This window comes from Nyctereutes procyonoides, unplaced genomic scaffold (genome assembly GCF_905146905.1).
Source record: "Nyctereutes procyonoides isolate TBG_1078 unplaced genomic scaffold, NYPRO_anot_genome, whole genome shotgun sequence".
Classification (NCBI taxonomy): Eukaryota; Metazoa; Chordata; class Mammalia; order Carnivora; family Canidae; genus Nyctereutes; species Nyctereutes procyonoides.
Genome location: NW_026575126.1, coordinates 39,360,397 through 39,383,244, shown reverse-complemented (window position 1 = coordinate 39,383,244; position 22,848 = coordinate 39,360,397). Strand labels below are relative to the sequence as shown.

Below are 22,848 nucleotides of genomic sequence, written 5' to 3'. Positions count from 1 at the left end.
CTACCCCAACCCCTTCCCCATCTTCCGGCTCTCCAGCCCCGCTCCGCCCCCCCCACGCCTAAATTTCTGGGGAACAAAGATTTCCTGACCTTATTGCCGGTCCTTGTGACACCCGCATGAGATGAGGGCTGAGCACCCCCAATGCTCGGCCTTCCTTTGTCTGGTTTTGGGGTTCCCGGTCCCGGTTGTCTAAGTGGCAACCCCAGCTGCCTCTTAGAATGTGGGACTTCCAGGGTCCAGGTATTAATTATGTGACTCTTGGGGGCACCTGGGGGGCTCAGCAGTTGAGCATCTGCCTTGGTTCAGGTCGTGATCCCGGGGTCCTGGGATCTAGTCTCACATTGGGCTCCCCGCAGGGAGCCTGCTTCTCTGTCTGCCTGTGTCTCTGCCTCTGTCTCGGTCTCTCATGAATAAATACATAAAATCGCTTGTCCACGACCAGGAGGGGGGAGCCCTAGGCCCGACAGGGCCGGGTCCAGAGGAGCCAGTGGGGAACAAGGGCAGAGGGCAACGGACAAGCTGGCCGTGCCGACTCGCTGGGGACCCAGCGCCGGCTTGGTGACATGCCGCTGACTCACAGAGCCAGGAGAGCGGGAAGGACCTCAGTCTTGAGGTCAGAAGTCAGCCAAGGGCTCATGGCAGGGAAGTGAACGTCGCATGGGAGCAGCCTGCCTGCGGGCAGGTGTACAACGAGGGCCCCGGTCCAGCGCCCGCGGGGAGCCCTCAGAGCTGGGAGCTGCAGGCCCCCGCCTTCCTTCAGGGCACCCTCCTGAGACGTGACCTAGCCCCCCAGTGACCTGCGTAGTCATGCCTGCGAGGGGGAGCGTGGAAAACCAGCCCCAACCTCCTCTGCAGGGTGGAGAGCCACCTCCAACCACGTTCCTCCTCCCCCTCACCCCTGCAGGGCACCGGGTCACTGCTGGTTGCTGCTCACGGATGGCTTCTGGGTGAAGTCAGCGGGGTTTCTCCAGCTGGGACAGACGGTTCTGGGGCACCCGTCCGTGCTGGAGTCGGGGGAGGCGCCCACTTCCACGATCACAGCCCATCTAGGTGCTGAGAACTTGGACGCCAGACGGGCATCTTCAACTAGGGGACCTTGACATCCCCTCGAACTCTGACACCTCCAACCCCCCATCTCAGAAAATGGCATTTCCATCTACCCAAGTGCTCCAGGCCTAAGGCGAGTCACCCCTGACTCATCGGGTCTCCTCACCCATACCCAACTGCAAAGGAAACACTTCTGTGTGTACACAATACTTTTGACACCACACGTATGGGATTTTGCTCACCGAGCAGTTCTCCAATTTTCTGTGGACGCCAACAGTACTTGGCACAGACCCCACAGGGTGAAGGCTCAGCCTCATAGGATCCCCCCCACCAACTTCAGGTGCCAATCCCAGAGAGTGGGTTCTCAGGTCACCCAGACTTCTGACTTGGCTACAAGTCCGGGGTTCCCAGGACCCCCTCCTCAGGTTCAATTATTTGTTAGAATAGAATGGCTCACGGAACTCAAGGCACGCTGATGTTTATCAATTTATTTTATAATAAAGGGTACAGGTGAAGAGCTGGATGAAGGGGCACACGGGCAAGGTCAGGGAGGACCCAAACGCAGGAGCTATCGTGTCGTGGAGTTGGGATGTGCCGTGTTCCCAGCACCAATCTGGAAGCTCCCTGAACCCCATACTTCAGGGATTTCCATGGAGGCCTCATCCTGTGGGCATGATGATGATGAATTCCAGCCCCTTCCCGTCCCCTGGAGGCTTGGTCTTGCTGGTGACCGGCCTCTGTCCTGGAGCTGTCCTAGAGTTGCCTCCTCAAACAAGACACCCCTGCCCCCCGGGAAATTCCAGAGGATTTAGAAGCTGAGTCAGGCAGGGGGTAGCAGGAGTCCTGACACCGAGCTTTGGATCACAGATCAGAGGAGTCCACGTCAAAGACGTCCTTCTGTAATAAACATAACCGCCAGCCGCTCGACAAGCTACTAGTTAACAACTGGACAAGGGGCCAGGCTGGTCCCTTGCCGAAAGCCGTGGCTGAGCTAGAGACTTGGACCCTCCAAGGACCCTACTCCCCCCTTCCCGTGCCCTAATTCCCGCTGCTTAAACTCACCAGTAAAGAGTGAGGCTAGGAGAGCCCAGCCTTCCCTGGACCCTAATAGAGGCAGAGCCCAGGTCGGCACTCCTCCCGCCTCCTTGCGACCTCACTGGGTGGCCCTTGGGCGTACCGTGTCCCCTACAGCACTTGTAATAAAATCAGGGTTGTTTTTGCAGTTTCCTGATGGCTGTTGCTGGGGTGCATCTTGTCATCAGTCACAGGAACCACAAGGGCCTGAGCAGCCACGGATCTGTGGGGCCTGCCACTGGGGCGCAGGCAAGTGCCCCGGGCACCCCCCGCCCCCCGCAGTACTGGCAACAGGATCCTTCAGCAGGGAGCGGGGCTCCAGCCACGAGCGGGGCCTCCAAGTCCTTCTCCTGGGCTCTCAGCTCATCAGCTGTGCCGGGGGACCAGCCAACGGCAACCAGGGGGGTTCGACCAAGTTCCATCAGGACGCTTCCTCCTGTGACACTGTACGGGGGGGGGGGGGTAGTGTGTTTGGAAGGGACTCGACTCCTCTCAGGCCCCACATTCCCTGCCGCCCATTCCTGGCTCGGCTGCTCCAGGGTCCAAGCACAGGAGGATGCGTGCCCCCCCAACCCCCCACCCCTGTTCTTGAAGCCCTCTGCCCTCCGGGAAGCCCTCTGCCCTCCGGGACCTCCGCACGTGCTCCTCCACCTGGAAGGCCCTAACCCCATCTTCATAGGCAGCACCTTCTACAGCTTCCCGTCCGTGACTCTTCTACTCAGCACCGTGGGCACAAGTACAGATGTGCTCTGGGCAAACACAGTAACAAGAGGTCCCTGGTGGCAGCGCTGGTGTCCCCAGAGATGATCGGATCCCATGGGGTGTGTGCCTGTCTGATTAGGCTATTTACAGCTCTGTAGGGACAAAACTTAATTGGCAGAAAAATGACAGTAATGCAAATAATTTTTTTTTAAGATTTTTATTTATTTATTTATGTGAGAGAGAGAGAGGCAGAGACACAGGCTGAGGGAGAAGCAGGCTTCATGCCGGGAGCCTGATGTGGGACTCTATCCCAGGACCCTGGGGTCACGCCCTGGGCTGAAGGCAGACGCTCAACCACTGAGCCACCCAGATGTCCCCCAGTGCAAATATTTCTTGTCTCTAGAAAAATAAGTTACGTCCCACCAATGCAACCAGTTGTTCCCGGTGTCTTGACAGCTCTGCTGGTTTCCATCAGTTGACAAATTCATCCAGCAATCCTTGCCTGAGTATAAATGTGTGGTGCTTTGCACTCTCTTTTGAACAGGTTGTATGGGGGCACCTGAGTGGCTCAGCGGTTGACCGTCTGCCTTCGGTTCAGAGCGTGATCCCGGGATCTAGTTCCGCCTCCGGCTCCTTGCGGGGCGCCTGCTTCTCCCTCTGCCTGTGTCTCTCATGAATAAATAAATAAAATCTTAAAAAAAAAAAAAAAAGAACAGGTTATATGTAAAATCTTACTGGGTCCCTCCTTAACTGATAAATAAAATCTGAGATGACCTCAGAAAAGTCATTTTACCTTTTGGTGAAAAAACTGTCAGCTTATACATTTATTAAAGTTACTGTATGTTGGGCAGCACTGGTGGCGCAGCAGTTTAGCACCGCCTTCAACCCAGGGCGTGATCCTGGAGACCCGGGATCGAGTCCCATGTCGGGCTCCCTGCGTGGGGCCTGCTTTTCCCTCTGCCTGCCTCTCTCTCTCTCTCTCTCTCTCTCAATAAATAAATAAATAAATCTCAAAAAATTTATTGTATGTTTATTAACTAGATTGAAGGATAGTTCCACCAGCCAGGAACTTCTCTCGTTTGTTGGGAAAAACCGCAAAAGACTTTGAGACATGCAACGGTGATGGCCATGCTTCCGGCGGAGCGGAGCTCAGAGAGCAGGTCCTCCGGAGGCATTGATTCTAGGAGGGTCTCTGTATGATGGCTTTCAACTAGGCTGTTTTACCCCGCCTGCCCCCTCCATCCTGTGAAAAAGAGGATTCTGAACATTACAGTTTTCTTGCTCTGTAGCATACTGACCAGTTTTGCATCCAATTAGCACACTCCTGACTTCCTATAGATGTCTTTTCTTCGGATTCCCCTTTATTTTTTCTTTTTTTAAGATTTTATTTATTTATTCATGAGAGACAGAGAGAGAGAGAGAGAGAGAGGCAGAGACACAGGCAGAGGGAGAAGCAGGTTCCATGCAGGGAGCCCAACGTGGGACTAGATCCCGGGTCCCCAGGATCAGGCTCCGGGCTGAAGGCGGCGCTAAACCGCTGAGCCACCCGGGATGCCCTTCAGATTCCCCTTTAAACCACTTCTGACAACCTCTTGGTTTCCTCATTCATTAATGAGTTAAAATTTTTGACACATCCCCATTTTATATTTATTTGGAAGTCATGCCTTTACCTTTTTGAAAATTACGTTTTTAAAAAATTAAAAAAAAAGAATAATTAAAAAAATAATCTCTCTACCCAGTGTGGGGCTTGAACCCACAGCCCTGAGATCAATAGTCGGATGCTCTATGGACTGAGCCAGCCAAGGACCCCTTGAAAATTACATTTTTAAGATCTTACTAGTATACCCCTCAGTGCCTGGCACGTAATGGCAATTTTATGGAATCAACTGATTAAAGAAACAGTTTACAAATTTATATTTAATAAAGCTACAAATTCTATTTTTTCCCTTTTATATTATTTCAATCTGCTTTTGTTATTTTTAAGATTTTATTTATTTATTACAGAGAGAGAGAGAGAGAGAGAGAGAGAAGCAGAGGGAGAAGCAGGCCCCACACAGGGAGCCCAATGTGGGACTCAATCTCTGGGCCGAAGGCAGACGCTAAACCACTGAGCTACCCAGGCTGCCCTCAATCTGCTTTTAAAATGTAACATATTGGGCAGTTTCCTGATGGCTCAACCACTGAGCCACCTAGGTGCCCCTAAAAAAAATCTCTGATTAGTTCCTCAAGTTATATCCCTAGTAGGGAAATCACTAGGCTATAAACTTACTTGATATGTATTGTCAAACTAGTGATTTCTATTTTTTCCCTTTCTTTACCATGGAAAAATAGAGAATACAAATATTTTTCCTCGTGTCCTGGCAGTTTGAAGGTTGTCTTCCTTGCCCTTAAGGAATGAAGCACTAGCTCCCCAGTTCCTAATGATGCGGTGTCAGGGCTGAATTTGCCAGCAAGGTGTTGTGAAAGAGGGGAGCACTGGTGTGGAGAGCGAGCAGACAGGAAATGTGTCAGCTAGGAACAGGGAAGGGGAAAGATTTCTCCAAGTCTAAGATGGGCAGACCTGCACACCTAGCAAAGTTCCATACGGGTGCCACTCAAATGTCCAGGGGCCCCTTGAAGCCGAGGCTTCACTGGGAGACCCCAGCTTTCACCAGGAGACCCTGTCGTTCACATGCCAGGGCCTGGACTGAAGCCCCATGCTACCTAAGCAGGCAGATTTTCAGCCGGGATGCTCTGACAGGGCCCAAACTGGATGTCCACTATGGATTGGTAAATAGCCACATCCCTAAGGCCCCCAATTGCCCCAAATGCCCAGGTGCTCCAGCCCTCCCTGAGACCGTCCCAAACTCAAACAATGGAAAAATTCATGCCTGGAGGTGTCTAGGTGGCTCAGCCAGTTGTACAGCCAACTCCTGATTTTGGCTCAGGTCCTGGGATGAACCCCATGTCAGGCTCCCTGGCGTGAGGACTCTCTTTCCCTCTGTCCTCTCTCTCAAAGAAATCTTAAAAAAAAAAAAAAAAAAAAAAAAAGTTACTGCCTGTTGAGGCAGGCGCCTCTAAGCCTCCTGAGCCTGTTCTGGTTGTTTAAATCTGTTTAAAACCGGTTGAGTTTCTTTCATGTTGCTGCTGCACCTGTCCTGGGGGGCAGGGGTGGGGAGCAGTGTGGCAAAGGGAGGAAGGGAGACTGAGCTGAAGGGGTTAATATCCTGTCCACTTCTCCAGCGGGCTCCCAACCTGGTTAACCCTCCAAGTCCTCCCTAACTTGCTAACTCTGGGCCCTCCATCTGTTCTAGATGCTAATACGCAGAGCAGCCACGGCCGGTGACGCCTGTCGCAGCTCCAGGACCGTGCAGACTTTGGTTCCAACAATGGCTGGCTGCCATACTCAACACGTGGCCTCGCTTCCTCCTTATTCTGCTCAAAGCATCATCCTCCCCACTGTACAGATGAGGAAATGAGCTCAGACGGGGGCAGCGGGGAAGCACGAGGCCAGGAGTCAGATGCCCCAGGGCCATTGCAAGATCTCGATAAGCCTGGAGCATTCTCACTTCCGAAGCATTGACCACAGGGCATGGATCACAGGCACACACCTCTCTCCAGAGTAAATGCAATGGGCCCCTAAATATGCTGTGGGTTGCAGCTGGCTGGGGAGCAGTAATACTTCTGAGGTATTAATAAGCATCTATTCGTTTCAATTTGGCAGCTCCTTCTTCCTATGTGAGAATAAGAAGTGTTTTTCAGGACTCAGTCCTTTTTATGAGCTCCGCGGTGCTGTAATTCTGGAAGGCTAACCCGAGCTGAAAAGGTGGCCTTCTCGGGGCAAGCCCACTACTCCCCCTCCCCCCCACCCCGAAATATGACCCCCATCCTACACAGAAGCAAACCCTTTACAGGATTCCTTTGAGGACAATTAACCAAGGACGGTGACTGGTGACTCACACGGGTGAAGCAAGTAACGTGACTGTATTTTGGGGCTTGATCATGCCAGGAACACCTGCCCAGGGAAACAAAAGCTGCAAACAACCGGACTCTCTTGACTTCACAAAAATCCATTTAAAAATCGCACAAGTCAAAAAAAAAAAAAAATTGCACAAGTCTCGGGGCGCCCGGGTGGCTCAGTGGATTAAGCATCTGCTTTTGGCTGGGGTCATGATCTCTGGGTCCTGGGATCGAGCCCCATGTCGGGCTCCCTGCTCAACGGGGGACCTGCTTCTGCCACCCCCCCCCCCGCTCGTGTTCCCTCTCAAATAAATAATCTTTAAAAAAAAAACCAAAAAACCCCAACTGCACAACTTTCAACAGGTAGCATTAAGCTCCAACTGCAGCTCCAAGGCCAAGACCGTCACCTTACCGGGACCGCAGATCCCGAAACACGTCCCTAACAATCCTCAGCTGTGTAGCCGAGCCTCCCCAATCCTAATAAAGCCCGCATCCGGAAGCCCTCTCACACGGGCCCCGAACCCCCACCCTCCGCCCGCACCCCACCTCCTCCCGCCTCAACTCTTCCAAGACCGGGCTCTCCCGGGGCGAGACAAGCGGCAGGCGGACGCGGCCGGCGGCGGGGAGCACCACCCGCCAGCAAGGAAGAAAAGCGGCAGAAAGCGCGGCCCAGCGGCGGCCATACCCAGCGCGGTCGGCCACGGGGCGAGAAGGCGGCCCCTCCGCCCGCCCGGCCCTCCGCACTGACGCAGCGGGACTCGGGACGCTGCCGGCGGAAGTGCACCCACCGCGCGGGGCGTGCCGGGAAGGCGCCGGCCGACTTCCGGCCGCAGAAGCTGCCGGGCGGGGGTGTGCGCGCGGCGCCGCCACGCGTGGGGCGGCGGGCGGAGGAGGGCGCGGTCCCCGGGACACGCAGCGTCCGCCGAGCTGGCCGCCCCCTGTTCAGGGTCTTTAAAAGCCGTAACTGAAAACACTTCCGTCCTCTCGGGATTGAGCACTTTAAAAACAGCGAACAAAACCGCTCTTCCTAAGCCTTGCGCTGCCTTCACTGCGACCTGTTGTTGACGTTTCCGTGCGTGTCGCGTCCGCACCGCGGGCCTGGGGACCTGACTTCCGACCCCACAGTCAGTGGCCGTGGTGGCAGCTGGACCGCAGCGAGGACGGGAAGGTTCCCACCGCTCACGCCACCAGGTTAGGCCGTGAGCGGGGCCGCGAGCACCCTGCTTGTTGTAAACTCTCAGGCCATTGGAGGAAGCCAGGAGGTCTAAGTATGGGGGCTTCTCATTGGCTGGGCTGTGGCAGTCTCCCATTGGCTGTGCCGTTGCCAGGGCAGGAGGAAAGCTTCCTCCCGCTGCGGTAGTAAAGGAGCGTCCACCTGCCAGGTGTGACTCTCCCTGCTGGGGCGGCTCTTCCGGAGAAACGGGGCTGAGAGCGCCTCCTGCTGGCGTCCTGACTGCATTCTAAAGGTGGTTTCCTTTTTATCAACTTTTTTTTTTTAAGATTTTGTTTGTTTATTTATTTATTTATTTATATTTATTTTTTATTATTTTTAATTTTTTAAAAATTTATTTATGATAGTCACACACACAGAGAGAGAGGCAGAGACATAGGCAGAGGGAGAAGCAGGCTCCATGCACCGGAGCCCGATGTGGGATTCGATCCCGGGTCTCCAGGATCGCGCCCTGGGCCAAAGGCAGGCGCTAAACCGCTGCGCCACCCAGGGATCCCCTTAAGATTTTATTTATTTGTTTGAGAGAGTGAGCATGAGTGGGAGAGGAGGCAGAAGGAGAAGCAGACCCCTCGCTGAGCAGGAAGCCCGATGCGGGGTTCGATCCCAGGATCCCAGAGATCATGACCTGAGCCGAAGACCGACACTTAACTGACTGAGCCATCCAGGGGCCCTTATCAATTTTCATTATAAAAATTGGTGGATTCTGGCAATCACCACACCCCCACCCCACTCCCCAGAGCTGCTGCTTAAGCAGTCCCCAGCACATCACTTGGGTTAGACAGTGACCAGGGTGGACATTCAAGAAAATAAGGCTCCGGGCTTCTTTGGGACCAGCATAGGAACGGAATCAGCCTCATCTTTATTAAGGCCCAATGCAGGTCCTGACCATGGTGCTCAGTGTATGTTTGAAGAAGGGAGGGAGGAAATTATGTGCTACCCTGGGCTGTCAGTTTACTTAAGGTCAGCTTGCCTAACCCTGACCCTGACTGTGACTCTCACCTGACCTTTCTCTAACTGTCCTAACAGCCTTCACTGCACATGGGCAAGGCCTTGAATGCCAACACTCGAAGGAGTTTCCCTGGTGAATGTCAGCCAGGAAAGGATTTTGAATTGGGGTGATATAATGCAAACTTTGCTTTTGGATGAGAATCAGGCCCATACGGAGGACATGCTGAGGAGAGGAAATGAACAGACACCAGGAGACCTGCCTGTGCATTCAGGACTTTATTCAGTACTCACTGTGGTGGACCTGAGGAGGTATAGGGCTGCAGAGATGAGGGTGAGCCACAATGCATGACCCCAGGGAGTTCACTAATGGGGCAAGAAATAATAAACAGACAATTACTATGAGTGTGATAAGTGCATTGAAAAACGCAGATCAAAGTGCCAAGGGGTGACTCATTCTTTCTGGAGGAGGTAAGGAAGCTGTCACCCAGCCCGGACAAGTGGGGCTTGTAGGCAGAGGGAAGTTGTCAAAAGAAGGAAGAGGGTGGAGCTCCTGGGCTGACAAACTCGCCCTGGCAGAGGCCAGTGTTTGTAGAGGGCCTAGGAGACTGGGCTAGAACAGAGAGGCTGGGCCTGGTGGGGCTGGGGGTGGGCGTGGGTGTGGACGATGGCTGCTGAGGCTGAGTAGGAACGTGGGCTATGGGGTCAAGCAGCCAGTCCCGACAGAGAGGGGTCAGGATGTGTTCCCCATTATTCTCCAGACATGAACTCCGCGTCTGCAGTGACACTCAACTTTTCAGATGTATCTCCCACCTTCCTTCTGTGCTCCTACCAGAAAGGAAGACTGCACACAGTATGGCTGAAGGCTCCTGACTCCTTATCTGGGACCCGCCCCCCCCCTTATGCCCCAAACTCTCGTCAAACACACAGATACTCTCTCTCATTTACACACTTTTTAAAAAAATTTTACCCAAATTTGTTGTCTAGTTGAATGTATGACTCAATATCATTCCATAGGACAAATTCAAAAAATAAAACTGTCTTTGAATAGCATTTACATTTAAATATTATTTTTTTAAATATTTTATTTATTTATTCATGAGACACACACACACACACACACACACACACACAGGCAGAGGGAGAGGCAGGCTCCTTGGAGGGAGCCTGATGCGGGACTCAGTCCTGGGACTCCAGGATCACGCCCTGGGCTGAAGGCAGGCACTAAAACGCTGAGCCACCCAGGATCCCCTACATTTAAATATTTTCATATTTATGGCATTGGCATTTGGTTTGTGCATTCCAGGGTTCTAAACACTTCTATATTTTTTCCAATGTATTTATAGTTTAGGGTTTTAAAACCATTTTTGCGAATGATGGAAAGTACAGAGATATTGTATATTTGCTGATTTTTTTTCAATGGTGTTTACGGGATAATCATTTCATTCCCCACTGATTTGAAGTGGCATTGACATAAGATACATTTGTGTGTATTTGTTAGGATATACACACTATATACAGAAAGATCACAGATACAGAAAGACTGTATGACCTCACTTATATGTGAAATCTGAAAAGGTCACAGGAGCATAGTGGTAGTTGCTGGGGCTATGGGGTGGGGGAAATGGGGAGACATTGGTCAAAGAGTACAAGCTTCTGGTTATAAGATGAATAAGTTCTAGGGATCTAATATAGAGCTCCTTCACTGTAGTTAATAATAGTGCATTGTGTACTTGAAGTTTGCTAAGAGATTACACCTCAAGTGTTCTCACAACACACAAAGTTACTACAGGTGGTGATGGATGTGTTAATTAGCTTAATTGTGGTAATCATGTCACAATGTATACATATACGAAGCCACGTTTTACATTGTAAATATATGCAATTTTTATTTGCTAATTATACTTCAATGAAGCTGGATGAATAAATAAGTAGATAAATAAATATTTATAAGAGAGAAAAAGAGAAAGGATAAACAGATGATACGGTCTAGCAAAGGTGAATCTATTTTACACATTTTTCGAGGTAAATTCATTAGCAGATCAGCAGGTCTGGTCGTTCTGTCCCTGAGTAGGTTTTGTAGAGATAACAAAGAAAACAATGCCCTTGTTTATGGATTCTGAGAAAATCCTGACAATCACGTGGTGGACACAGATGACAGGTCACAGGATGTCTGGCCTCGTCCTGACAGCAACTTTTCTGCTCACCCAGTTGTGCGCCATTTCCCTTATTAGACTTTCTCAACACCACCCCGCCTCCCGAAGAAAATCCCACAAGCTCTTAAAAGACCACATTTGACCATTGAGGCTTTGGTCTTTTGTTGACATGCTGTGATTCGTTGGATGCCTGCTCAGAATAACGGTTCTATGGCGGCATCTGAGCACCACGTATCAGAGTGCAGAAGGGCAGAATGGCCTGAGAACAATCCCAAGCATTGTGAGAGACAAACGGAGCGTATTTTGTATTCGGTGTTTCAGTCAACCAAGATCTAACAAGGTCAACAAATGCCAAAGGTCAGACTGGCCAATGTCCTCAAGTGGCTTTTAAAAACTAACGGTTGGGGTGCCCAGGTGGCTCAGTCTGGTAAGCATCTGCCTTCAGCTCAGGTCATGATCCAGGGGTCCTGGGATCGAGCCCCATGTCTGGCTCCGGGCTCAACGGGGGAGTCTGCTTCTCCTTCTGCCCCTCTCCCATGCTCTCTCAAAAATAAATAAATATACTTTAAAAGAAAAATAAACTAATTGTTGGTTTTAACTCTTATTTGGGTGAGAGATAAATTACAGGTACAGTTTTTTTTTTTGGTGCACAGTTTAAAAAAAAAGATTTTATGTATTTATTTTAGAGAAAAAGAGCGCACAAGCAGGGGGGCAGGTAGAGGGAGACAGAGAAGCAGTCTTCCCCGCTGAGCAGGGAGCCCAACACGCGGCTCCATCCCAGGACTCACGGATCATGACCTGAGCTGAAGGCAGATGCACAAACGCCCAACTGATGCGGCCACCCAGGTGCCCCGATTCCTCACTTTCTACAGGTAAGAAAGGTTAGCAGAGGAAGCTATTCCACTATGGACAGGGACCATTCCTATGGAGGACGGATGATTTGGAAACTGGAGCCCACGGCCTGGAGGGTGGCATGGAGGGTCACGGAGCACCACTGCCAGGGACTCCGGACAAGCCACACTCCCTGCTCCCTGGCGGAGAAAGGAGCAGCACATGCCCGCTGGATTTCAGAAGTCGACCAGCGACTGCTATGTGTGCTGGTGGATGACGGTTGTGCTGCCCCTGGCTCGCCAGGGGTGTTGGGTGGGCCAGGTGAACTCGGGTTCGCAGGTCCTCAGAGTGGGAGCAGCCACATCCCTGAAGGCTCCACCGCACCTGAATTTGGTTTAGTTGACAAGATCCTGGAGCTCGAGGTGGGCTGATGGCAGCATGGGATGAGGCTTTGGGGGCCCTGGGTGGGCCTCGCAGCCTACTTCCTGGGTTTGCTTCCTCTCTTAACTTGACCCCCGCCCCCTGAAGTTAATGACTGCTTTTGTCGGGGGTGTTCATTTTTGTTTGCACCTACCCTCGCTTTCCAAAGCCCCGCAAGGTCAATCCCATTAGGGACTAAGTTCCCATTTCTCCTTGTTGGCTGCATCCCTCCTTGGGACGCTCGTCTTTCTCCTGTCTGGGACATCCCTTCACTGTCATCCTTGGAATTCCGTTTGCCTTTCTCCCGGCTTGTACGCCCTGCCCGGGTCCCATGTCTTCCTCTGCCTCCGTTTCCAATTTGTTTTGGTGGAGCACATCCTCCGGTAGGCTCATCAGCGTGAAAAGACTGCAGTGACAGAGGGCACGATGGTAACGATGTCGGCCTGCCTGTTGCTTGTGTCTCGGTGTCCCCATGAGGCCTGCCTGCCCTCTGCGTGGGGTACAGTGGTCACCCCGGCACACCCCTTCCCCGGCATCCTAGAGGTTCCCCTCACCACTCTTCTGCGATTCGGCTCTGTGTTCCTCGGCCCACATTTCCCCACTGCTTGGTGCACTCCTCCCGCAGGGCACATCCTTCGTCCGGGCTTCCCAAGAACAGTGTGTGGGGGCTACCGAGATGTGCCTGAAAATGTCTTTTTTTTTTTTTCCCCGAAAATGTCTTTATTTTAATGTCTCCCGCTTACTGAGAGTGTGCTTCTTACTCATCAACATCTTTCCCTCTTCCTCCTTTCTGTTAACAAACTCTATCCTGTGGCCACGTGGAGGCCAGCTGACCTGCCTGGACCCATCCCAGGGCCAGGACACACGGGCCACTTTATGTCCTCTCCTGGGACGGTTTATCTGAATGGGGCAGAAAAGGAGCTCTGGCCCTCCCACCAGGTTCCTTAGGGGAGAGATTCTAGCTGGCGGCCACAGTCCTGGAGCGGGCGACTCATCCTGGGGACTTGGGAAGGTGGCGGCACTGCTGGGAGAGGCAGAGCGTCCTGGGCATGAGCAGGACCACCGTCAGCACCACCTTGGGTCCTGCCTCTCTTCCTTCAACTGGAGCATCACAGAAAGCTCCCATGGACTGGGTCCCATCAGCTCACCAAAGGTCCTCTGAACATCCCTCCTGTTCCATGAATCGAGGCCGGTTTCCCATCCGCCTGCTTTTGAAGGAAATCCACCTAATGACAGACACGCGCCCAGCTTGTCGCTGCTGAACATTCTGCTGCCTTTTCTTTTGGGAGTTGGAGGATGTGGCTGCTGCTGTTGTTACAAAAGTTAAAACGTTTTCATCATTATCGTACTACTGAATTCTCCTTGCCAGACCAGTTTTTATTTTGTTTGGTTTCTTGTGTTTGCAACTATACATGTAACGTGGCCCATTAACACTTTAATGCTTCTCCTGTATTTCGGATTTTCCTCTTGGAACATCCTGGCCACAGTGAAGTCACGGAGTCGGGGAAGAGCCGAAGAAGCCGAGCCCCGCTGAGCCCCGCCGCCCGCCGCCGGCAGCCCGCCCGCCACCGGGAGGAGGAGCTGCGCCCGCCAGACCGCATTCCTGCTCCACCTGCTGACCCCGAGCGAGCTCTGGCCCCTCCCGCCGCGGCTTATATTTGCATCTACTTCTCAGCAAAGCCTATTAGTCAGATTGGTTCTCATTTGGAAACACTTTCCACACTTTAGACGTTTTTCCCTTTATTTTTTTAAAAGATTTTGTTTATTCATGAAAGAGAGAGAGAGAGGCAGAGACACAGGCGGAGGGAGAAGCAGGCTCCACGCAGGGAGCCCGACATGGGACTCGATCCCGGGTCCCCAGGATCACACCCTGGGCCAAAGGCAGGCGCTGAACCGCTGAGCCACCCAGGGATCCCGTTTTTCCCTTTAAAGTGTGCCTCGTGGCCGCCTCCACGCCGGGGGCTGCGGCTGGAAGTGTGGGCACCGCGTGTACTCAGGAAGCCGAGCGCCGGGGGGGTGGGGGGATGAGCAGGGGGGCGACGGCCCGCACCCTCCGCGGGGAGGGGGGGGTCCCGGGGAGAGACCATGCGCCCCGCAGCCCGCGGCCACCAGGGGGCAGGCCCGCGCCGACCAGCGGCGCCCCGCGGACGGGCCGGGGCCTGGGGGGTGGGGGCGGGGCCGCAGCACACCCAGCGCTCCCCGCACCCGCTCCCGGTCCGCGCACCGCCCCCCGCACCGCAGGCGGGGAAACTGAGGCAGACGCGGCCTGCCGCCCGGCGCCCACCGCACCCCGCCCCGAGCCCGGCTCTGACGTCAGCCCCGTGCCCCAAATAACTTCCTCCGGAGCCGCTTCCGCCGCGGCCGCACGTCCAGGAGCCCGGCCGGCCGCGCCCAAGGCAGGGGCGCCCCGGACGCTCCTCCCGGCCCGGCCTTCCCAGAACCCGCTTCCGCCCCGCCCGCCGGCCCGGCCCGCGGATGCCGGGAAGCCCCCCGCCCGCCGCGCGGGAGGAGGGTGTAGCCCCGGGAGGGGGCGCTGGACCTTTCCTGCCCTTAGCAGCTAAGCCGCGGGGCGCACCGAGCTGTCCACCGATGCCCGCGTAGGAGTGGATGCTCAATAAATCAATGAATGAACCAGTGAACGAATGAATGAAACGGAGGGTCCGGCGGGCAGGCTGCAGTCGGCTTAGGCGGGGCCTGGGGCCAGCGGGGTGGGGGGATGTCTGGTCAGGACTCGGGGAATCCCAGGCCACATGCACCCAAATGGGGCAGGCACAGCCGGCCCCACGACCTGTCAGTATTTTGGGGTGAGGGATCTGGTGCCTCGGGGTTCAGGGACAGGTCACGGAGAAGTTTGGGTTCTGGGGCACCTCCTTCCGGCTGAGAGGACCTGGGCAGGCCGGGCCGACAGGTCGGGTGGCATAGCCCAGCCGACACTCACCTCCAGCATAAAACCCCACTTCATGGAGCCGTGTGCCTGGAGCTGGTGCTCACGGGCCTCCCGCTCACTGCCCCCTGCCCGGTGCCCCAGCCAGGCTGAGACCATGCGGCGCCTGCCAGCCCTGGCCCTGCTCCTGCTGCTGCTGGGGTTTGGTGAGTACTGGACAATGCAGAAAGCCGGTCCCCCTCCGCGCAGAGGGGTGCCCTCTGACCTGCCCGGACCTCCAGCCAAATTCCCCACTCCCTGGACAGGCCTTTAGCTGCCGCACAGGCTCCCTTTCCTGCCCCACGGCCCTGCGGAGCAGGTGGGAAGGCTCTGAGGTTCACTCCTGGGGCTGTGACCCGCAGAAGGCAGGACGGGGCTGGGGGCGCAGGATCCAGGACTCAGGCAGAAGCATGGGGGGCTCTCCTTCCCCTGACTCCTACCTCATCTTTGGCGCTCAGGGGCCAAGCTCTGGGCTTGGGGCTTCTGCTTCCTCCTACCTCAGTCTCTTCCTGTCCCCAGATACAGACACGGGCTGCAATGTACAGGATCTGAACTTGGGGCCCCTGGGCTCCGAAGCCTTGGGTCACCCTCTGTTGGGCCAGGGGAGGCTCACCTGGGAGTGGGGAGCTGCGGGTGCAGCAGGTTCCTGCTCCCACCAGACAGGGAGGGTGTGTGGGGAGGAGCAAGCCTGTGTCCCCTTCCCTTCTCCCGGTCCTGGCTCAGGGTGGGCAGGTGGCAGCCGGGGAACCCCACCTGCCAGGCCCCTTCCCACAGGCTGTGCTGCTCCCTGCCAGGGAAACCCTCCCGCATTCCTGGGCTAGCCTGGCCGGCCTGGTGCCACCTCACTTCCCTGTCCTCAAGTCACCTCCCAGGGCTGGGCCAGGTCACCCCAGGCTTGGACTCTGCTGGGGCTCCAGACCTCCTACCAGGGGTCTGAGGACACCAGGGAAGCACTTCAGTGGGGGGGGGGGTTCCAGTCTTCCTGGGCTCCCCAGGGCCGTCCAACCCTTGCCCCCTGGCTTCCCGGCACAAGGATAGTGAGGTTTTTGGGAGGAGCCCGTCTCCAGCAGGGGTGTAAGCTGCCACTGCTCCCAGCGGGGTGAGTAATCCCGGTCACTGCCTGCTTCTGGCTCACAGCCAGGAGCAGGGGTCGTGGACTCCTTCAAGAACATCGTCACCCCCACCTCCTAGAACCTCGGGTCTCCCCCCACCAGCTGAGTCCTGACCAGCTGCAGGAGCATGGGGGCCCTGGGCCCACACGAGGCAGCTCACCCAGCCCCGGACAGGGCACCCGCTCCGCAGAGCCTAGCGCTCCACAGTGCCCGCCCCAGTCCGCCCCGCCCCCACAGCTCTTTTGTCCCTCTACAGGATCCCTGGGCTCAGGCCCCCTGGAAGGGGGGAGCCCTGTGGGCCGCGGGTGAGATGAGACTATGATATCAGTTCCACGGCAAGGTGGGCAGAGCTCTGTGTGGCCCAGCGGGAGGATGGCGAGCTCAGGAGCAGGAGCCAGGCTTCCTAGACAGACAGCAGAAGCAAGGAGGGCTGCTCGGAGGAAGTGGCATTTCACTTAGGCCTTGATCTGGATTAGGACCTACAGTATTTGGGCCAGCAGAGTCCAGGAAGAAAGGGCCCCCAGGTAGAGGGGTGTCATTAGTGAGCGCTCAGGGGTCAGAGGGCTCGGCCTGAATGAGAAGCAGAGCTGCACTCAGCTGCTTTGAGGACTTCTGCAGACTAAAGGTGGGGGAGGGGCCCACCAGGCCACTGTGGTGCGTGCTAGATCCTGGGTGTGAGGGGAGGGGGCTGGCTGCGGGGGGCACCAGAAGACCCTGGAAAGTCTCCACAGGGAGGGGAGGAGTCCGAGGGAACGTTAGTGCAGAATCGTCCAGAAGACAGCACTCTGCCCCCACGCTTCCGCCTGGCACCCCTACTGTGAAGAGTGCCCAGTCCTGCCTGTGCCTGCTCAGCCTCCAGGGTCCACCTCCTCCGCTCCATGGTCCAGCAGGGAGGAAAGGGGTCCTTGTAAAAACCCCCGGGGGCTAGCCCAACCGCTTCCTGCCCTGCAGCCTCTCCCCGCTGTAGGACGGGTTACTTGGGGTCCAAGAGCGAACTTGCCACACCCTCTGGTCTCCAAAGGGGTCAGGCTGAGGTGGGGAGGAGCCGTCCCGAGCCGCCCCAGCTCTGATCAGATTCACCCCCGGTGACCCAGATACAGCGCTGGGGGCACGGGGAGACCGGCAGGTGCTGCTGGCCCTGGGCTGGGGTGTCGAGGCTGGGGCGGAGGTTCTCGTGAGGCCCAAGAGCAGGCCCTGTGTCTGCATCGAGATGGATCCCGGGGTGACGGGCCCTACTCTGACCCTGCTGCCTGTCCCCTCAGCTGGGGGAGGTGGCTTCTCCCCACGACCCCAGGACCACAGACACCTACGTGAGACTCCAGGGAGAACAGACTATGTGTGAGCAGCTCTGGGGCCTCTTCCCGGATCCCAGCTCCAGCGTGTTCCAGGGTTGGGGGACAGCGCCCAAACAGGCCCAGAGCTTCCAGACGAGCACGGGGTGGGGGGTGAGAAGCTGTCCTGCCCCCGAGGCAGGCCACAGTGGGCTCCCGTGCGGCGGGCAGTCTTCCCCTGCAGATGCACCCCAGGCCCTCCCTGCCGGGTCCCTGTGGGGACCGTCCTTGTGTCCTCAGGAGGCTGGGAGCGGAGCAGAGGAAGGCCTACACTGGCCAGCGGTGGGCAGGCTTCGGCAAAGCTGGCTGACCACCTTTTTTTCTCACCTCCAGGGGCTCAGGGAGCCGAGGTATCACACGGTAAGCACCCAGGGCCCTTGGATGGGGGGACAGAGGCGGGGGCTGGTCTGAGGGCTGCAAGACGGGCCAGAGGCTCACCATCCCCCGGAGTGAGACCCAGAAGCCAGAGGTGGGGTACAGGGAACGGCTGTGGCTCAGCAGCATTAGAGCCAAGACGGGGGACGGAGGGAAGTCTGCCCCGCAGTGCAGATGGCACGGGAGCCCCACGAGGCAGGGGGTGGTGGCTGCAGGAGGCTCAGGACAACTGGAGACCATTCTGCTGTAACAGTGCAGACCCCTTGGGGTCACCTGCGTGCAGGGGCCCCTCCGGGAGCCTGCTTGCCGGGCTCCGGGATAACTCCCTGACGTGCCTCCCTGGCACCCTCTCTGTGTCTCGTGACCGACAGGCGGGTCTGACGTCGCTGGGTCAGAGGTGAAGGGCAGGGGCACGTTCCCAAGGCCGGAGGGGTGTGCCTGTGACCCAGCACCCGCAGCCCTGACCTGCCCGAGGGCTCAGCGCTGGTCAAGGATAGGGAGGACCCAGGGTTGGGGAGAAACCAGACGCTAGAGTGCGGGGTTGGGAGCCGCAAGGGCCCCGAGTGAGCGCCTCCTGGCCTCGGCCCTAGTGTGCGGGCGCCCGAGGATGCTGAACCGGATGGTGGGCGGCCGGGACGCCCTGGAGGGTGAGTGGCCCTGGCAGGTCAGCATCCAGCGCAACGGAAGCCACTTCTGCGGGGGCAGCCTCCTCACAGAGCGATGGGTCCTCACGGCAGCGCACTGCTTCTCCAAGTGAGTCACCCCTCCTCCCACGGGCCCCCAGCACCTCGGACAGCGCCACCGGCCCTGGGGGGGCCCCCTCGGGGGGTGCCTGCCCTCTCCCTTGCCCCCTCCACACCTCGGGCCCAGGACGTGCCCCTTCTGCCTGGGCCTCCGCTTCCAGAGGAGCTTTTGGGCTGGCGCGGAATGTCCCTTCCTCCTCTTGGCCCCGTCTGAGGTCACCCAGGCCCCCAGGCTCCAGAACCAGGAGCTGGCTGGCCTCGGACCCTCAGGGCTTCTCGAGTGCGGATCTCACCTCCCCCCAGCGCTGCAATTTTTTAGGACTTCCAGTCTTAAATTCAGAAGTGTGGGCTCCGAGGGGGGGGGTCACTTGCCCAGGGCTGGTGGGCTGGCCCCCGACTGCACCCTGTGGGTGGCCCCTCTTACAACCCCTTCAGTTAGAGACTGTTACTGGCCCCACCCATTTGACAGAGGAGGACACTGGGTCATGGAGAACTTGCGGGGTGACTTGCCCAAGACCACCTGGCTGGCAGAGCGTAGAGCTGGGTGTCGGGCAGGAGGGGGAGTGGCTTCAGCTTCTCCCCCTGGACGTTACTGTTTTGAAGATAGTGTGCAGAGCGCCCAGGCACTGTAGCAGAGAAACACCCCCCGCCCCTCCGTCTCCCAGATCTCTGCTGGGCCCCCACCGAGAGGGGCGGTCTCACAGCAGCTCTGCTCTTTCCCGCCAGCACCTCCGAAACCTCCCTGTACCAGGTCCTGCTTGGGGCGCGGCAGCTGGTGAGACCAGGGCCACACGCCGTGTACGCCCACGTGAAGCGGGTGGAGAGCAACCCCCTGTACCGGGGCATGGCTTCCAGCGCCGACGTGGCGCTGGTGGAGCTGGAGGCGCCTGTGACCTTCAGCAACTACATTCTCCCCGTGTGTGTGCCTGACCCTTCGGTGGCCTTTGAGGCGGGCATGAGCTGCTGGGTCACCGGCTGGGGCAGCCCCAGTGAGGAAGGTAATGAGGTGGCGCCATGAGAGAGTGGGGGACAGGTCTGGAGAAGGCTTTGGACTGTCTGTGGGGGGGGCTGCTCCAAACCAGCGCTTTCTGCTGATACTGGTGCACGTGGATCTCTCCTCGTGGGTGGAGTGGGTGGGAAAGCAGCAGACGGGGGACGGCAAGGCGTGGGCCGCAGAGCGGTGGCCCTCCCTGAGACAGCGCTGAGCTGCAGACTCTCGCCCCCAGACTGCCTGCCCAGCCCGCGGGTCCTGCAGAAGCTCGCAGTGCCCATCATCGACACGCCCAAGTGTAACCTGCTCTACAGCAAGGACGCCGAGGCCGGCCTCCAGCCCAAAGCCATCAAGGATGACATGCTGTGTGCCGGCTTTGCCGAGGGCAAGAAGGACGCCTGCAAGGTAGGGGCTGGCGTGGGAGGCCGAGCCCGGCTCCTGACGTTCAGGCCGGGCCCAGGTGGAGGGGGAGCCAGCCCGGCTGGGACCACAAGGCCCCTGCAGGCGGGGCCGTGGGCCGCATCAGAGCCCAGCATTCCAGCAGTTGGGAATCAGACTCCTGGGCCCCACCCAGGCTGGATAGTCGGTTCAGGGGTCCAGTGTGGCCAGAAACTTTGAACAAGCCCCTCCAAGGTGAATCAGGGCAGGCAGTTCTGGGGGTGCCGGGAAATGGGCTCCCCCCGCCAGAGAAGGAAGGACCAGCCAGCAGGTGCCAGGCTCAGGGTCCTGGACAGGGACCTTCCCGGAGGAGCTGAGGGGAGGGCCGGGGACCAGAGTGTGCGCATACCCGTGTGCTGCAGCGGCTGGCTCCCAGGCCTGGGGGCTCTGACCGCACCCCTGCTTCTCCCACAGGGCGACTCGGGGGGACCCCTGGTATGCCTGGTGGGCCAGTTGTGGTTGCAGGCAGGAGTCATCAGCTGGGGCGAGGGCTGTGCCCGCCGGAACCGCCCAGGTGTCTATATCCGGGTCACCTCCCACCGTGACTGGATCCATCGCATCATCCCAAACCTACAATTCCAACAGGCCGAGTCGGGTGGCCAGAAGCGGGGGCACCGGGTCCAGCAGCACCTCCTGGACTCTGTGCCCTGCCTGGCGGCCCACATGCTCCTCTCAGTCCTCGCGGCCCTGCTGGCTCTCCTCTGAGCCCCGGGACCCATGGTGTACATTTGTAAATAGCGCTCTCGTCCTCTCTGGTCAAATGCCCAGTTGTTTTTTTATTTATGTTTATGCTCCAATAAAAACCTGACCTCAGAGCTGGCTGCCCTGTGGTGCCTCAGGGAGGTGGGGGGAGGCACACGAGGTCGGGGCGGGGGGGCTGCTGCGGTGCTGGGTGGGGGCTGAGGCTCCCGGGCGGGAAGGGAGCTGCAGCAGGTGCACTGGACACCCATCCCCAGATCCACTCACAGGGGCTTCCCTGCTCCCCTCCCTGTCTCAGGATCTTTGCCAACATGGTCTTCATCAGGAGTATCACCCTGGGGGCAGCACCAGATGCCAGTGGGAAAAATGGGGGCCCAGTGGAGACCATGGCCACCCCTGCCTGTGTCTGATTCAGCCCAAGACTTCTCTAACATCATGGCTGTGCTGTCCCACCACCAGGGGAGGAGCAAGGGCTGTTCCCGCTGCCTTGGGGTCCCCCCACCGTCCCCAGCATCTTTTCCTCCGCCCCCTCCCTCAGTCTCGACTTCCCAGGGGGGAGTCCAGAACTGTGGGGAACTGGAGGCACTGGGCCCTCCTGCCTCCCAGGGGTGACTGGGTGGTGGTGAACTCACCGAAGGGCAGGGCAGGGACAGGCAGAGACATGGACCCTGCCCCAGGGTCCCCTGCACGCGCCTCCCTCCCAGGCTCCAGACCCCCCCTGCAGCAGCCCAGGGACAGCTCTACTGGGCCACCGGCCCCAACACCCCAGGAGGCCAGAACCCCCGAAATTTTGGGGAAGCAGGCACCAGCACGAGTCCCCAGCCTAGGCCGTGGAGGTCAGCAGGATAGGGTCCCCCTGCCCAGGCCAAGGCCAGGACCCACTTCCCTCCTCCTTCCACAGGGTTTTGGGTCCAGGACACACTAGCCAGAGTATTCAGTGGTTTGTGCAAGGACTGGCGAGAACGCAGAAATGAGCTAGAACCCATCAGCAGCCCCTAGCTCTGCAGGTGGGGGTGGGGGTGGGAGAAGGACTAGGCTGCAGGGGTCCTGAAGGCAGCCCTACGACGAGTTCTGTGAACACGGGCTGGCCTGGGTGGAACCCCCCACCCTCCTCTGGGGGGTTAAAAAGCCTCAGGCCCCAGGCTGGGGTGGGGGGTGCTTCAAGATTAACTGGTCTCTAGAGGGAGACCCCCTGCCGCCTCTGTGTTGAGAGGCCAAAATGAAACCCACTGTGGGAACTGGACAAAGACCAGGCTTCCTTGGAGGAGGACTTGCCACCCCCCCGACCTCCGCCTCCTCTCATCAGCTGTCCCAGCCTTCTGGTGCCGAGGACTCCCACCACCCCCATCCTCTTGCCTCTGCTACAGGGCAGGGGTCTGGTCAGAGTCCTTCCGGGCACAGATGCCAGGACACCCCACTGAGCTAGGCTGGGAGCTCCTGTGTGGGACGGTGGCCAGCATGTGACTCTAGGCACAGTTTCCATCCCCTGGGCTCCCCAAACTCGGGCCCACCCAGACCCAGGGCAGATATTCAAGAGAGTGGAGGAGAAAACACTCTCACAGAGACTAGGGATTTAAAAGGAGAGCAGGTTTATTTCATGGAGTTGACACAGGAAGTAATGTGTGCTGGGACAAGGGCTGAGGAGAGAAACTGCCCTGCTGTCACAGTCCCTTCTCCCACCCTGGCTGGGGGGGACACATTGCTGCCAAGCTGCGCCTCAGATAGCACACAGACTGGGACACTGTCCACCGACCTAGGCTGGGGGCCCACGATGCAAAGCCCACCTGGAGGGGGACAAGCATAGCAGCCCACAGGTGAATCAAGAGGAGGGGGCGACCTTTCCAGGGGCTGCAGCTGAGCAGGGAAGCCCACACCTGGGGCCCAGCAGCCC

General features: G+C 57.5%; 2 protein-coding genes and 1 long non-coding RNA gene across 8 annotated transcripts; 2 read left to right on the top strand and 1 right to left on the bottom strand.

Moving 5' to 3' along the window:
* Window positions 1-3,526: 3,526 nt before the first annotated feature.
* LOC129520241 (uncharacterized) lies at window positions 3,527-8,072 on the bottom strand. 5 transcript variants are annotated; one of them, XR_008666535.1, is made up of 4 exons: window positions 7,309-7,433; window positions 6,763-6,817; window positions 6,414-6,536; window positions 3,527-5,825 (listed from the first exon to the last, which is right to left on the bottom strand). XR_008666535.1 is itself a non-coding variant. In XM_055341304.1 (3 exons), exons 1-3 carry the CDS (start codon window positions 8,070-8,072, stop codon window positions 6,515-6,517), a joined length of 702 nt encoding a protein of 233 aa, XP_055197279.1. In that variant the 3' UTR covers window positions 5,840-6,514. The 5 variants fall into 5 exon arrangements, 1 of the variants encoding a protein (XP_055197279.1); XR_008666533.1 differs by lacking the exon at window positions 7,309-7,433 and having other exon boundaries at window positions 6,763-7,270; XM_055341304.1 differs by lacking the exons at window positions 3,527-5,825; window positions 7,309-7,433 and adding an exon at window positions 7,448-8,072 and having other exon boundaries at window positions 5,840-6,536.
* Window positions 7,823-9,927, top strand: LOC129520242 (uncharacterized). Of its 2 annotated transcripts, none has more exons than XR_008666538.1 (3): window positions 7,823-7,953; window positions 9,020-9,272; window positions 9,700-9,927. It is a non-coding gene; the product is annotated as an uncharacterized LOC129520242 (long non-coding RNA). The 2 variants fall into 2 exon arrangements; XR_008666537.1 differs by lacking the exon at window positions 7,823-7,953 and adding an exon at window positions 8,168-8,228.
* A 4,848-nt stretch (window positions 9,928-14,775) lies between these two features.
* On the top strand, window positions 14,776-21,073 carry PRSS27 (serine protease 27). The gene is made up of 6 exons (XM_055339317.1): window positions 14,776-15,435; window positions 18,045-18,071; window positions 18,677-18,839; window positions 19,556-19,827; window positions 20,056-20,225; window positions 20,673-21,073. The coding sequence occupies exons 1-6, from the start codon at window positions 15,096-15,098 to the stop codon at window positions 20,961-20,963; spliced, it is 1,263 nt and encodes a 420-aa protein (XP_055195292.1). The 5' UTR covers window positions 14,776-15,095; the 3' UTR covers window positions 20,964-21,073.
* The last annotated feature ends 1,775 nt before the right edge of the window (window positions 21,074-22,848 follow it).